The sequence below is a fragment of the Hesperophylax consimilis genome, chromosome 9, assembly GCF_061612785.1.
Source record: "Hesperophylax consimilis isolate HC1 chromosome 9, BYU_Hcon_1.0, whole genome shotgun sequence".
In the NCBI taxonomy this organism is placed as follows: Eukaryota; Metazoa; Arthropoda; class Insecta; order Trichoptera; family Limnephilidae; genus Hesperophylax; species Hesperophylax consimilis.
The window spans coordinates 19765532-19780878 of NC_142844.1; the positions used below are offsets into that span (position 1 = coordinate 19765532).

General features: G+C 33.5%; 1 protein-coding gene across 1 annotated transcript; it reads left to right on the top strand.

The window, feature by feature from the left end:
* The first annotated feature begins 11617 nt into the window (after positions 1-11617).
* On the top strand, positions 11618-14014 carry RpL40 (ribosomal protein L40). The gene is made up of 3 exons (XM_089635332.1): positions 11618-11754; positions 12008-12241; positions 13744-14014. The coding sequence occupies exons 2-3, from the start codon at positions 12016-12018 to the stop codon at positions 13902-13904; spliced, it is 387 nt and encodes a 128-aa protein (XP_089491458.1). The 5' UTR covers positions 11618-11754; positions 12008-12015; the 3' UTR covers positions 13905-14014.
* Positions 14015-15347: the final 1333 nt, after the last annotated feature.

Genomic DNA, 15347 nt, shown 5'->3' on the forward strand with positions numbered 1-15347 from the left:
AAAAATACGAAAATCTTAAAAATACGAGTCATTTGACGACAAATTTCTTTACTACAATATTATTTGAAAAAGATTGTTCTGGATTTTAGTCCATATTATATATCACTGGCCTGGTTAACAAATTAATTAGCACACATACTCGTACGTCGCTACTGTAAAAATTGCGGATACAGGGTAGCAAAATGTATCATCTTTTGATCGCCTTCACCGGTTGTTTTGGGTACCTACCTATCAACCCCGTTTAATTTTATTAACGATTATTTGTAAAATATTGCAACCTACGATATGTCGTTGAGGAAGCTTTTATTTATTGTGCCACTTGTCCACCTAATTGCGCCAGAAATTAGACAGGTTTTTAGTCAATATTTTTTTTATTATTAGGTTATTTATTTTTGCATCTGTTTATCTCTATCTGTTTATTTAACCTCATCTGAATTTTGTTCCTTTTTTGTAATTTTGTTTACTTGATTATTATTATTTTGATGTATTTCATAACGTTTAGCCAGCGTTAGGAATGTAAGCGCCTGAAAACATAATGTTTACGACTTAATTACAAAATACTGACTTTTCTCTACTTTCTATAAATAAAATATGCATGTGTTATATATACAAACCTTCCGGAAGAAATTCTCAAATTGATAGTTAAAACTCTATCAAAATTCGTCGCGTAGTTTAGAAGAGCTAAGCGCACAAACAAGCAGATAAAACACGATAAAGTATATATTACTAATTATGTTTTTTTATTTTTTTTATTATTTTTTTTTTTTTTTATGAACAAAATTTTTGATACATATACAATTCAGGTACATACATAGTAATATAGAATGAAAGAGTAACAAAAAAATCCCACAAAGGCGAAGCCTGAGCGTGGGTATTATAGTGTAAGGATAAAACAGTGGTGTTTAAAATATATTTTTTTAAACTTGTAAAAAGTATCTATAGAGATCAATGTGATTGGTTTTTTTTACAGAAGTTTCTTTTTTTTGTAATTTACAAATTTACACACACACACACACACACACACACACCCTCACACACACACACACACACACACACACAATTGAATAAAATATTAAATAAAATAAATATTGCAACCACACTTGAATAAAGGAGTAAAGTCGCTGCTTGCGAAAATGTACATTGACCTTCTAACTTGCCAAGCGACCTACCCACCGCAATATGGATTACCTCAAATAATTTATGCTTACCTATGTGCCTATATAATTTTTTCTTATATTTTTTAAGAAAGACAACCATTCCTAGGTTACGAATAAACTGACAATATTTGAAAATCTCCTACTACCACCACAGTAAGCGGTAAATGCAGCTTAGTCAGCCGAGAAATTGAACTCACGTTGTCTGGGTGAGAAGCAGACGCGATGCCAACTCAGCCACTGACCGTTCATTATTATAATACAGCAAAGGGGTCAATGTTTGCAGGTTAGTCACGATCACAAATTAACCAACTTACCAAAAACATTACTTTAGAATTGCTTTGAAATTACTACATTATATTTCGCTTTATTTTTCTAAATAAAACAACAATATTTCGAAAACAGCATCTCTTTTACACGGAAAAAACAACGATTTAAAATATTGCTAATTTATTACAAATCTGGTAAAATTATGAGTATTTCGGATAAAAATTGAATTAACAGATTTCCTAACAAACTATCACTAAAACACAAATGTGGTATGAGGATGTCATGAACATGTGTTCCGATATATTCTGAATGTATTAATAATTTGTTAGAAAATGGTCTCCATCACGTATTTAACTAATCAGCAATACTCATTTTTCTCCGTGTACTATGTTTTAATTCTTCGAAACTATGTATTCGTAAATCGTGTTCACTTTACAGAGAAACTATTCCTCAGTTTTTCTACCCTCATTACTGACATCTATCGACCAACCGCAAAAGCCTTTTTCGCACTGCAGTTCTACTTCCGGTCATAAATGCAACTAGACTCACGGTGCAACTTGTGCAACGACTCGTCAGAGAGCAGTACTCTTCATTGCGCATAATAATAGACAGGAAAAGGAAAAATCACACTGCGTCGGCGCACTAGATGCACATTTCCGATAATAATTCTAGCCAAGGAGCGTATTCGTTTCGTAACAGTCGACTTTCAATATCACAAAAAAATGTTTTATAACTACAATAATGTCACTGGAAGAGTCGGGTACTCTTCCAATATTCAATCTCCGCTTTTCCCGGTGGTAAGAAATGTTTTTGTACATTAATTAGTAGTTAAATAAATAAATTCAGATTTTTACACAAACCACCCTTTGGGTGAACATATTTTTTCCCTTACTTGAACTGTTTCAATGACTCTTTGAAGACTTAAGTTTAACATGATTATTATGAGTGTTAGAGTGATTGAAAATTGTTTTCCAAATTGTTAATAAATTTACTGACCCAGTTATTTTTAACTATTTTGTCTAAATTGATAATTGGCCTTGACTGAGGTTATATATATGTTCATAATAATTACAGTGAAGTGATTCGTCCTAAATTTAAAACCAATTTGTTTAGACGGGTTGTTTCCTAGAATTTGACCAATTCTTCAAATTTCTATGTTATTTTTCAAGTTCTGTAAAGGTTATTTAAAAATTCTGTTTTTATATCATTAATGGCCAATTGTTTCCCAAAACTGAATTATAATAGATCATTCACAGAAATTGAATTTTAACTTTGATATTTGATGAATTGTTAAAGTTCTGTGAATCAACCCGTCCTAAATATTTTTTATCGACATTAAATTGAGTATAATACAATATTGTTTATGCTGGCATCGATTCGGGAATGATTGAATTTCTTGACTAGGTACCAAATATTTTTCATGATTTCATATAATTAATTAGTATTACTCGACTTCGTCCGATTAGTATTAAACTATTTAAAAAATTAATTCTTGTAGAATCTTTTTTTAAACCACTCAAGCCACGTAGTGCTATATCTGTCACCAAATGACATCCTTTCTATCTAGTTTTCTTTTTTTAAACCACTCACGCCACGAAGTGCTATATCTCTCACCAGATGACATCCTTTCTATCTAGTTTTCTTTTTTTAAACCACTCAAGCCACGTAGTGCTATATCTGTCACCAAATGACATCCGTTCTATCTACTTTTCTATTATGGTCAGATATCGTTCATCTGCTTTCAAAAATCGTATTTCATTTTGGGATATATTAAAAACAGCGAATCTATTTCAAATTGAATGTCAAGCGGTAATATTGATTTGATGACTTGGTCGTACGAGTTTTCTGTCTAGGCTTGAGAGGTTGAGTTTGATAATAAAACAAATGTATATTTAAAAGCTGAAAGCTAAGTTTTACCGATCTACATATTTCACACAGAAAATGTGTGCTAATTTCATAACGCCAGAACTCACAATTAGGATGCTTTTAGTAAAAAAAAATTGTGCGTTGGTGTCAAAAATGTATTTATTTCGAATATTCTCAGTAAAGCGGAGAGCAATAATTAAAATTCCTTTTTCATCTATGAAACCTACAGGACTCTTTATATCATAGTGTGGCTATACAGTCGGGAGCGTTGCTACTGTAGATTTTATTAATGCAATGCAAAAAAACTAATAGATATAAACTGATAGAAGTGTGTTGAGAGTGTGTCTGGTTCAATGAACTCGGATTTGTTTTGAATTTCAAAATTCATTCAGTCGTTTTTAAAATTGGAACTGATTGTGTTAACAATTTAGACAAGCGAAACGTACCTACTTTTTTTTTTATGCTTCCGATTTTGTTGTCCGGGTTAAATCTTCCCCATAGGAAAAACTAAACCCTTCCACTCACTTTTCCACAAATGATCAGCTAGTCAATCAACACTATGCAAGTGCATTATATAAGTAAAATAAATACAAAACAATACAAGAACAACAACACGTCAACTCACCAGAGATCAAATGGGAAAAAAAATTTCACCGACTCCAGATATTTTCATATCAGAGGGTTCGGCTCGGTAGTACTTCTAACAGGGCCTATAAATCCTACTGATCCCTCCACATAAATATTTAAAAAATCTTTCGTTATCCTACATGTATTCAAAATGACCGACTTTTGCATCTTTATATATAAATTTTTTGATAGATCTAATACGCCTAAATTTTTAATGAGAGAGATGATAATGCCAGTAGCCGAAATAACGAATGGTAATATTTTTATAGTCTGAGAATGCCAAATTCTTTTTATTTCGTTTCCTAAATCTGTGTATTTTCTAATTTTTTCATTAACAGATTTTTGAATGTTACAGGAATTTGGAATAGCGACATCAATGATATAAGTTATTTTTTTAATTTTGTCATGTAAAACTATATCGGGTCTATTATGACTAATCGTTCGGTCTGTTAGTATAGTTTTATCATAATATATTTTATAAAATTCGTTTTCTAAAAATGAATTTGGTTCGTATTCATAGTATGGTACTATATTACGGCAGTCAATCAAGTTATGTTTAATTACCAAATTTTGGTGAATTATTTTTAAAACTTGATTGTGCCTAAATGTATACTCGGACGGTGCTAATATAGAACATCCAGATATAATATGTTCTATAGTTTCCGGAAAAGCCAAACATTTTCTACACAAATCATCAATTTGATTTGTATCTTTGATTATATGCTTTCTATAATTTTTAGTATTAATGACTCTATCCTGAATGGCAAGCATAAATCCTTCTATTTCTGCGCTCAACTCTCCAATACTCAACCATTTGTTTGACGAAAATTTGTCAACATATGTTTGGTTGAGATAATTGAAGTGTTTTGCGTGTAAAATTTTATTTGACCAGGAATCTAATAATTCCTGGTTGGGATTTATAAAAATGTTGGCATTCTCATCGTATAAATTTAAAGGTGTAATATTTCTATCTGCCTTGCAAATTATTTTGTGCATTTCTGAGCTATGAGCTTTCCTATGGAAAAAAGTTCTTAGCATTTCTACCTGATTATGTTTTAAAGAAGTTATTTTGACTATACCTCTACCTCCTAAATTTCTAGGTAAATTAACTCGTTCTATAGCTGAATTTGGATGATGTTCTATAGCTGAATTTGGATGATGATTATGATTTATATGATTTTGATTATGGTATATTATAATATTTTGCAGTGGTAACCGCACGAAACAGAAAAGAAACAAAATAGTACATGATAAATAACAGCTCGTCCCCTTATTGCAGAACTAGACTAATTGATTTTTATTGTAAAAATACTTTTTCTTATAGGTAACCTACTGAAATATTCTTATTTCGATTCTCTCTTTGGAACCAGACCAAGATCATCTGAAATTCTCAGTGGTTTTCCGCTTAACTTCAATCCTAAAATGTTAATGAAAAAACAAAGTTTGAATGTGCTGTTATGTAAAATTCCTAAAATTCAGTTAGGCTACATGGAGAAAAATGAGTATGCAGACTTATTAAAATCCTGTTAAAAACGTGATGGCAAGTCATTTCCGAATAAAATATTAGTACATTCAGAATATATCGGAACACGTGTTCATGTATCTGCGCTTATTCTGATAAATATAATGACAATATAAGAACTTTTATGGACGTGTGTCCGGATAATCGCATAACACATTCCTGTTTTACTGATAGTTTACTAGGAAATCTGTCAATTTGTTCGTTAAAGGCCTGCAGTCCCGTTTTTAACAGGAATGCGAAAAATTGAATTGGGGACGAATTTAGGAAAAATTAGTTTAGTTTAGTTAAGGTTATGTTAGGTTAGGTTTTGATTGCTTTTTCTACACTTTTTTTTCTCTTTTGTTCAATGTTCTGTTTGGTCACGAAACCTTCATGGAATGTTGTGATTTTCAGCCCCCGTTGGCAGCGAAAGCCTCCGTCTCCGGCTCCGCAGTGATCTACGACCCCAGCGTAAAGCTGAGCAAGGTCTCCGCCGTGCAAGTCCGCCAGCAGAGCGGCCAGAGAACCATACCCGGAACCAACCTCAAATACGCGCCTCTCGACCCCAAGTTGAAAGCAGCAATGGAACTATTCCAGGTATTATTTATATTACTGAATTAGCACAGACCCGTCAAAAACCATGGTATATCATAATAAATGCCTGATTTGTGAAGCTGATTCATTCAGCTTAAAGAAATATTTGTCTCAGGATCATTGTCTTTCAAAAGAAGAAATTTAACCATCGAATGTTGTTTCTCAGAAATTCACTTGTGAAAAAGTAATAAAATGGTCATTGAGCGCCATTTTGTTTTTTTTTTTACAGTTGAAAGGTTAACGTTAAATGCCGATTCAGTTGTTGAACAGATTGTGACCAGCAGAAGAGGACAACTATATTGTTGTTTTAAGGGATCATACCACTTTAGACGGCTCAAAAATTAGGTATTTTTAGATATTTTTTGTATGGTTCCTATAAAAGATATATTTTCCATAATTTATCTCTCCCTGATAGCAGCATCCGCATACCCCCTCGAATAGAGCGATGTTAGCTTCGATGATGTTATTTCTCAAGATATTTATCTGAAACACAAAAACTAAAAAGATTTGAGTTCAGTATAGTTGTGGCTGTGTAGTTGTGAAAACTAGAATTATGATTTTTTTATGTAAAAAAAAAAATGGCGGCTGTTGAAAAAAATCTCCAAAAATAAGCCTATTTTATTTAAAAAAAACTACCTAAAATCAAAACTCTAATCGTTCTATAATTATATAATTTTAATTCCAGCAGTAGCCATGTGGCGAATATCTAGTTAAAATTTCGTAATGACCGTAGAAAAAATCAACGAAGCAAGAAAAAAGTGGTTTCGTTTTTTTTACTGAAAATCCATCAGCTAATCAGCGATTCCTGCACCACATAGGATACCTTCCACTTGCTTAAAAATTTAGTTAAGTCTGGCATCTCTTTGGCTCATTTTGGGTGTTTGTGTATATAAAGCCGAGAGTCGTGAAGGGGCAAACCAGCTTGGCTAACGTATATCTACTCGCTCAAGTAACAGCACTTAACTCGAAAAATAATCCTTAGGACGCTTTGATCTTTATGAAATTTATACACAATATTTTTGAAGTGGTCTATTTACGAAATCCATAAAAAAATTAAGTTGATAAAGTGGGATGATACCTTAAGCTCGTCAGCTTCTTACAATTTGATAAAAAGTCCAAGAGTCGGCGTGTAGTGGGAACCTTTCAAAAAATAAAATAGTGCTGAATGGTCATTTGATGACAATCAGAGATGTGCAAAATGGGTACCCAAAACCATTTGAAATGCAAAATGGAAATGGGTAAAAACTTTTCCATTTGAAAATGCAAAATGCAAAATGCAAAATGGTTTTTAGAAAAGCATTTAAAATGCAAAATGCAAAATACCCATTTTCAAAATGCATTGAAAATGCAAAATGGTTTCTCAGGTCAAACAATTAAAATAATTATAGAATTTTTAAACAATTTTGTCATTTAATAATGGACATCAATGTAGAACATATTACATGATGGTAAATCCAAAAACACCACGACTACAGATTATGAAACCACAAAAAAATTGCGCGGGACTAATGTTGCCAACGTAAAAACATAGAAACTGCTATCTAACATTTAGTATTACAACGTCATGGCCCCATGTTCAGTATTTGAATCAGTATTTTTTGTAATGGTATCACTCAATTGCCAGGGCTCCTACCAGGGAGCAACTTGACAAATGTAAATTATCTCTCATATCGAGGTTGAGGACCGACTGATATTTGGGGCTTATGAAAAAAAGATGAGTGGAGATAGTAGGAAGAATGTTGCAAAAAAGCATTTAAAATGGAAAATGCATTGAGAAAAGCATTTAAAATGGAAAATGCATTGAGAAAAGCATTTAAAATGCAAAATGTAAAATGGTTTTTAGAAAAGCATTTAAAATGCAAAATGCAAAATGGTTTTTAGAAAAGCATTTAAAATGCAAAATGGAAAATACCCATTTTGCATTTTGCATTTCCATTTGAAATGGATTTATTTGAAATAAAGCACATCTCTGATGACAATATATTATTTTAATCTTAATAAACTTGATGAATTATAACTTCTATTCAATAACATTATAAAAATATAATACTGATCGAACAAAAAATGTAACACAATTATAAAAAGGATAGCCATTCAAAGAATAATATATGTTTATGATCGGGCCGCTAAAGTATGTCCATTGGACCTAGTTGCGTTGTCTGACCTTGTTAGACCTGCGTCTGAATGTGTTAACGCTCGTCCTTGTAGGAGTAGGGAGAAGGAGCGGAGACATGCGCGTCCACAGGTTGTTCTAATGTTGGACCGAGAATAGATCTCAGGATCAAAAAATATCCAACAACCAGGCAAGAGGCTTTCAACGCTCTAACTAAAATACGACTTGGAACACGTTTCGATGAAATATTAGTACGCAATAGCGCCTCTAATTGTATAGCTCTATTCATTTAACCAAAACACTTCCTTTACCATGGTACTAAGTCCTAAAATAAAATCCCACTCTCATTCACATACTAATTTCGATGTTTTTTTTCAGCGACCCAACGACATCCCCGTTTTCCTGAAGGGGGGACCAATGGACATGATTTTGTACAGAGTGTCAATGGGAATGGCCATCGTAGGAGTTTTATGTTCCTGGGGATTCTTCTACAGTAGGGCAAGCATGAAGTAACTGCACGATGTAACAGTAAACAATGTGGACATTCATAAAAAGCAATGGCTCAAAGGCCAATTTTAATCATGTAGAATAACAGTGTATGAAATAAAAGTTTGTTAAAACGACGCATCATTGTTGTTTATTCTATTAATCCTCATCACCGATTATTTTATGTTAGTATATATGTTTATTATATTGTGGAACGTTTGTTAATAAATTGTAGGAAATAGAGGAAGCGATGGCTGCGATTGTTTATGGCAACACCAAGATGATTCAAAAAGAAAAGTACGTAAGTATTAAAAAAAATACAATGGTCAAAGCGTCCATTACTTCTATCACATTACGTTAAACAGTGGTACTTTGGGAAAGAAGAAGTTTATAATATTCAGAGATGTGCAAAATGGGTACCCAAAACCATTTGAAATGCAAAGTGGAAATGGGTCAAAATTTATCCATTTGAAAATGCAAAATGCAAAATGGTTTTTAGAAAAGCATTTAAAATGCAAAATGCAAAATACCTATTTTCAAAATGCATTGAAAATGCAAAATGGTTTCTCAGATCAAACAATTAAAATAATTATAGAATTTTTAAACAATTTTGTCATTTAATAATGGACATCAATGTAGAACAAACATATGATGGTTAAATCCAAAAACACCACGACTACAGATTATGAAACCACAAAAAATTTGCGCGGGACTAATGTTGCCAAAGTAAAAACATAGAAACTGCTATCTAACATTTAATATTACAGCGTCATGGCCCCATGTTCAGTATTTTTTGTAATGGTATCACTCAATTGCCAGGGCTTCTACCAGGGAGCAACTTGACAAATGTAAATTATCTCTCATAGCGAGGTTGAGGACCAACTGATATTTGGGGCTTATGAAAAAAAGATGAGTGGAGATCAAAGATATTAGAAGAACGAGATGTGCTATGCGCAGTTCGTACTGAGTGGAATTGTTTTGCTGAGTGTCGCCGGTTTTGTTCACCAATACTACTGCACACCTTCGCTTACGCTAAGGCATCGCTAAGGTATCCGCACTAATACATAGAACAGATTTCTGTGCGTACACGTCCCGATACCGTTCAAAGTACCCTAATTATGTAGTACTCCGGCTACGGTCCGGCGGCCAACATAGCATATCTCGTTCTTCTAATATATTTGGTGGAGATAGTAGGAAGAATGTTGCAAAAAAGCATTTAAAATGGAAAATGCATTTAGAAAAGCATTTAAAATGCAAAATGCAAAATGGTTTTTAGAAAAGCATTTAAAATGCAAAATGGAAAATACCCATTTTGCATTTTGCATTTCCATTTGAAATGGATTTATTTGAAATAAAGCACATCTCTGATAATATTCTAGCTGAAATCCCCGTCGTTGTCCAGGCTTTACACAGAGTTTTCGAAATCAGTTTTTGACAGTGATTTTCCTCTTATCGTCATATTGTGTGCAAAATTACAAAAGTATGACAATTCTGCATTAGGGTGGGGACGGTTTTTCAAAACTCGTGTAGATAGTGACTTTCCCCTTATTTTGAGGGTAAAGCGTGCAAAATTTAATCAATCTCGGAATAAAACTATTTGATTTTTTTATTTTCCTTTTTATCGAACGACAGATGATTATTAATCCCTTCAAACTACAATCTTCTCGTTTCGATAATAGTACAAACATACATAAAACCCAACACCGTGACTCGTATTTGCTTTTCCGTGTTCAATAGGAGGCAGTACTAGAATTTAGATCGTAACAAACCAGTGCGCATGTCAAGACAGTGCTGCCGTACTGCCTCTTATCACGATCATTATTTTCGATTAATCTTAATAACAAATTGGTTTACATTATGAATACCAAAAAAATATGCTTTATATAAATTGAAGCTTTTCCTATCGTTTCCCGTGAGTAGAATTGAAATAAAAAAAATAATTACACAATAAAAAAATTGAAATATAAACTAGTGAAAAAAATATTTCAATAGTAGTGTATGAAAACAAAAAATAAACAACTTTAAAAAATCTAATATTATAGCTAAGATTATCTGTGACAGTTTCCCTTGATTAACTTTTTTGCTTTCTTATAAAATTGTTTACAAAATAAATAAAAACCACATTTGTACTTGAAATCGAGCGTTTCTAGACTCCGTTTGCCAAGCGATTTTAATAGCTGTTACCTATATTCATGACGATATAAGGCATACCTAGAATATACACATTTTTGGCTTGTAGCTTCCTCTTAAACACGAAAAAGGAAATGCACCACCGGGACCCCCCATTGAATATGTATAATACAGCAATTATTCTACACCATATTTATTCTAATGTCAATACAAAAATATTGTTTAATTTTAAAAGAAATATAAAAAACTATTTTTTTTAATAATTATAAGTTATTTTATAATTGTATAAAAAAACTACTTATTCTAACATCAATGTTAAAACAACAAAAAAATAACCCTTTTGAAGAGGCTTTAAGTCCATTCGCTCACGGGCAAAAATAAACCAATCACTAGATTGATAACTCCGAGCTTTTGTAGGGAGAAATTTGTTCTTTATTATTTAACCGATGACGTCATTACAGCCTTTGTGCACCGTGTGCGAACCACCATTGAAATACATAGTATAGCAACTTGAATAGCCAACTGGTTTTTTATTTTCAGTTGCCCCGTGAGAGGATAGACAAAGCATTAAAAAAAAGAGTAATGTAGTATTAAAAACGATTTTTTCCTATCGAATGTAGTATTTGAGAGTCAGGTACCTGAATTTAGCTTGAAAGAAGTCAATATTGGAATGTATTTCTAAATCGACGAACGAAAAAAAATTCTTCTACTTTATTCAATTTTAAAAATAAAAGTAAATTTATTAAGATTATTGGAAAATACTACGATATTTATGAAAAAATGATTTTGCAATATTTCTCCGACGCATTACATTTGCAGAATAGCCCATTCAATATCAAAATAATGTTGTGATATATATCTAGTTGAAGTTGACTCAACGGTTCCTACTTGTATTTTCGCTACTTTTTGCATAAATCTCGCTACTTTTTTAAAGTGCGTTTATGGCAACCCTTCGCCGGCCGACATCTTTCTTTCCTTTTGGTTATAAATTTAGCGACCACGTTGCGCTTCAGGTGATTGCTTAAATTGTACAATTTTCATGTAATTTAACATTTTAATTGATATTACATTCAAAATTAAACTTTGTGTGCTAAATGTGAAATTCATTTCTTTATTTTTAAACTTTTAATGTGTGCTAGCGTATGGAACATAATTCGAATTTCAAAATTCGCAGCGTGCATGCGTTCAATTTTGTCTTTCCTTTAGCTTTTGTTTTTTTTATATTCACCGAATCAAAATTCTTAGTTTCTGTTTAATTATTTTCAGTGGCCACAATGCAGATTTTCGTGAAGACCCTTACGGGTAAAACCATCACCCTTGAGGTAGAGCCCTCTGACACTATCGAAAATGTCAAAGCCAAGATCCAAGACAAAGAAGGAATCCCTCCAGATCAGCAGAGGTTGATCTTCGCCGGAAAACAGCTCGAGGATGGACGTACCCTTTCAGATTACAATATCCAGAAGGAGTCCACACTTCACTTGGTTCTCCGACTCCGAGGAGGTTAGAAACTTTCAATCACATAATATTTTAACGTTTTCCGCGTGCACTTTATTTATTCAGCGTTAAATTCACAAGAAACACGTGTATTTACTTTTAAAAACGTCTTAATGATTCTAATGACCTTGCTTGTAGAACATTGGTTTGACAGTTGACATCATTTTATCAATAACTTCCATTGGTCCCATCTTAAGTCCTCCAGCCTATATGTATGTAATGTCAAACATCTCGAATTCCGCTGCATGCAAAGGCTCTTTAAAAAAACAACACATGATTTCAGCATATATACAGGGTGTCCGGAAACTCGTAGTACAAGCGGGAAACTGGTGAATCTACATCACATTTGGAGTCGATTTTGTAGTATATATTTTTCTTATTTAAGCTTTCGTTATCGAGTAAATCGAGTTTGAAGTTGATTTTTTTTTTTTTTTTTTTTTAATCAAATTCTTATAAATTATTACTGAAGATCAAAGTACCCAACTAATTAAAACTATTTAAAAGTAAAACAAATGAAGAAACTCGGATTTGAAGCATTATTTTGAAATCACCCTTCATTTAACCCGGTGTAATCATAAAATATTTCTGCTCTGCAGGGTTAAAACATCTGTTATTCAACCCTAAACACCAGAAAAAACTTTAACCCTAAAATAGCCGAAAAATATATTTTTTTGGTTTTTTTTTTTTTTTGAAAATGCTCAAATCAAAAAACTTTATGTTTTTTTGGGTTTCCCATGTGGTGTAGATTCTCCAGTTTCCCGCTTGTACTACGAGTTTCCGGACACCGTGTATAACGGAGACAACTATTTAAGTCTCAAGTAAACATGCAAAAAATAGGTTTTTAGGATGTTAGTTTGGGTTATTTTAATAATTTATCCCTATTTCCTAACCTTTAAACTTAACTTTGGTTGAGAAAAATTGGAGTTGCATCTTTTACTATCTCCTGTGACAAATAGTTATGTATTAAGCGTGCAGCGGAATTCAACAAATTTATCGTAAATGCATCTGCTTTCGTTTTGTGTTTATTTCACCATCAGCACTTGCGATGTTTCCAGCTCAAACTTATTTGAGGGCAAAAATTGCTGCCCCTTACTTTTCATCTCAAAAGGATTAGGCAAAGGCTTTTCATCCCAAAGAATGACACTTTTTCTTATCTGTATCCATACGTCTCCTGATGTATGAAAATTGAATGCGTGCACATAATGTCCAAAATGCATTGTGGTAATGGCATTAATTATTTTTATCAGCGGCATTTACACAATGTGTATGCAGAACTTAAGCCATACGTCACTATGCATGAATACTAGTATGTGCCCTCAGTGCTACAAGCATCTGTTTGCAGAGTGCCTGTGCATACCTGTCATCCTATGCACACCAGAAAAGATTAAAGACAGTCTGCTCCTAAAGTTTAAATACATCTGTGGATACAGACTTCCTACGCTTTTCAGTTATGAAATGAAGAGCATGTTCTTTTCTATTTACCCAATTAATAATCTGTTTTCCTTCAGGTATCATTGAGCCTTCCCTTCGCATCCTCGCCCAGAAGTACAACTGCGACAAGATGATCTGCCGCAAGTGCTACGCTCGTCTCCACCCCAGGGCAACCAACTGCCGCAAGAAGAAGTGTGGCCACACCAACAATCTGCGCCCCAAGAAGAAGTTGAAGTAGACTATTATAATATTGCACTTCAAATACATTCATTCCGGTATATCTGGGTGTGAAATTTGTAACTATATTATGCTGGAAGCTCTAAATTAATAAAGTCTCTTTTACTCGCAGCTGGTGTTTTCTTTTATTGTCTTGTGGAAATATCGGTAAACCTGACTACACAGCACTGGTAGAGAAATGATTCTCAATCATTTTTTCATGAGTGTGTTACACAGGAGGCCCTGGGGGAAATCGCTTCTCTTAGGGCCTGTCATCTTTTGGGACTGGGCGGAGGGTCTTTTTGAGAAAGGGAAGGAGTAAACAACATAGGTCTTGGGTAGGCCTGGGTTAAACTGTTCTTTTACAGTATTACCCATACTGGTATGAATAAATATAATTGTTTTTTAGACATTATTATTATTTTTTAGAGCGATTTTTTTAATACCAATAAAAATAATTGAATAGTGAACTCCAATAACTTGGAGCGGTGATTTTTTTTAAAAACAGCATTGCATAGATCATCCAATTATTATTATCTTGTTGACCAAAAACGGGTTTGTTATATTTCCGAAACTTTTAATAGTTTCCCGTAATTACTTTTCGACTCTAAATTCAATCAATCAAATTCAAAATATAATGTACCTAACAATCAATGTCAAATACATATACCGATACCGGTGATACTAGATATTTCGTATGTCAGATATTACATGAATACCAAAACCCTGAATGCTATCAATATCAGAACAATTCTATAAGCAACAAAACATACTTGTTCCTTTTGCCTCCGTTGGATGTAGGAGCCTTGGCAAGGAGGCCAAAAATCTTTCACATAACACATAATATGTTCGTCTCTTTCGCTCCCGTGGGGCCTGTGGCATTTGGCAGCGGAGCATCAGCTCTCCCGCTTTCACACTTTGATCGTATTCAGTAACACTGATATCTGTGAACCCCATATTGAAATATTTGAAATCTGGCATTATTGCAAATATTTTCACTATTGTTAATATATTAGCCCCAGCTCTCTAGTCTTGGGGACCCAAGTTGGAGAAAGGAAACAAAGAGGCTGGCAAATTTTTCACAGCTGAACTGTTGTCCACAAGACATGTTCTCACGCGGCACACATTGGATAGAAATCGATCCTTAGGAGCATAAAGATGCTAAGTCACCGGAGATGAATAGTTCTAAAGGGGCAATTCTAAAGTTGTAGCGGTGCCAATGTCCCGCTCTGCTGGGAATAAGGCTCAGATAACTGGGAAGACACAGTGTGGAACCAGAAGACATCGCCACATATCCAATGACAGCCCTGGTGAACTTCATAAAAGGGACCGGGTTACTGGCAAGGGAATGAGGTAAAATGGGAGATAGTACAATGGGCCTATGGCCTAAGTGCTCGCGGGGAACGTAAGTAAACCGCCTCCGACTTTTAAAAAAAAAAAAAAAAAAGTTGTAGCGGTTGTAGAC

Coding starts and splice junctions, on each gene's coding strand:
- RpL40 (XM_089635332.1), top strand. CDS start 12,016: ATGCAGATTTTCGTGAAGACCCTTACGGGTAAAACCATCACCCTTGAG. Junction 12,242..13,743: donor GGTTCTCCGACTCCGAGGAG/GTTAGAAACTTT, acceptor GTTTTCCTTCAG/GTATCATTGAGCCTTCCCTT.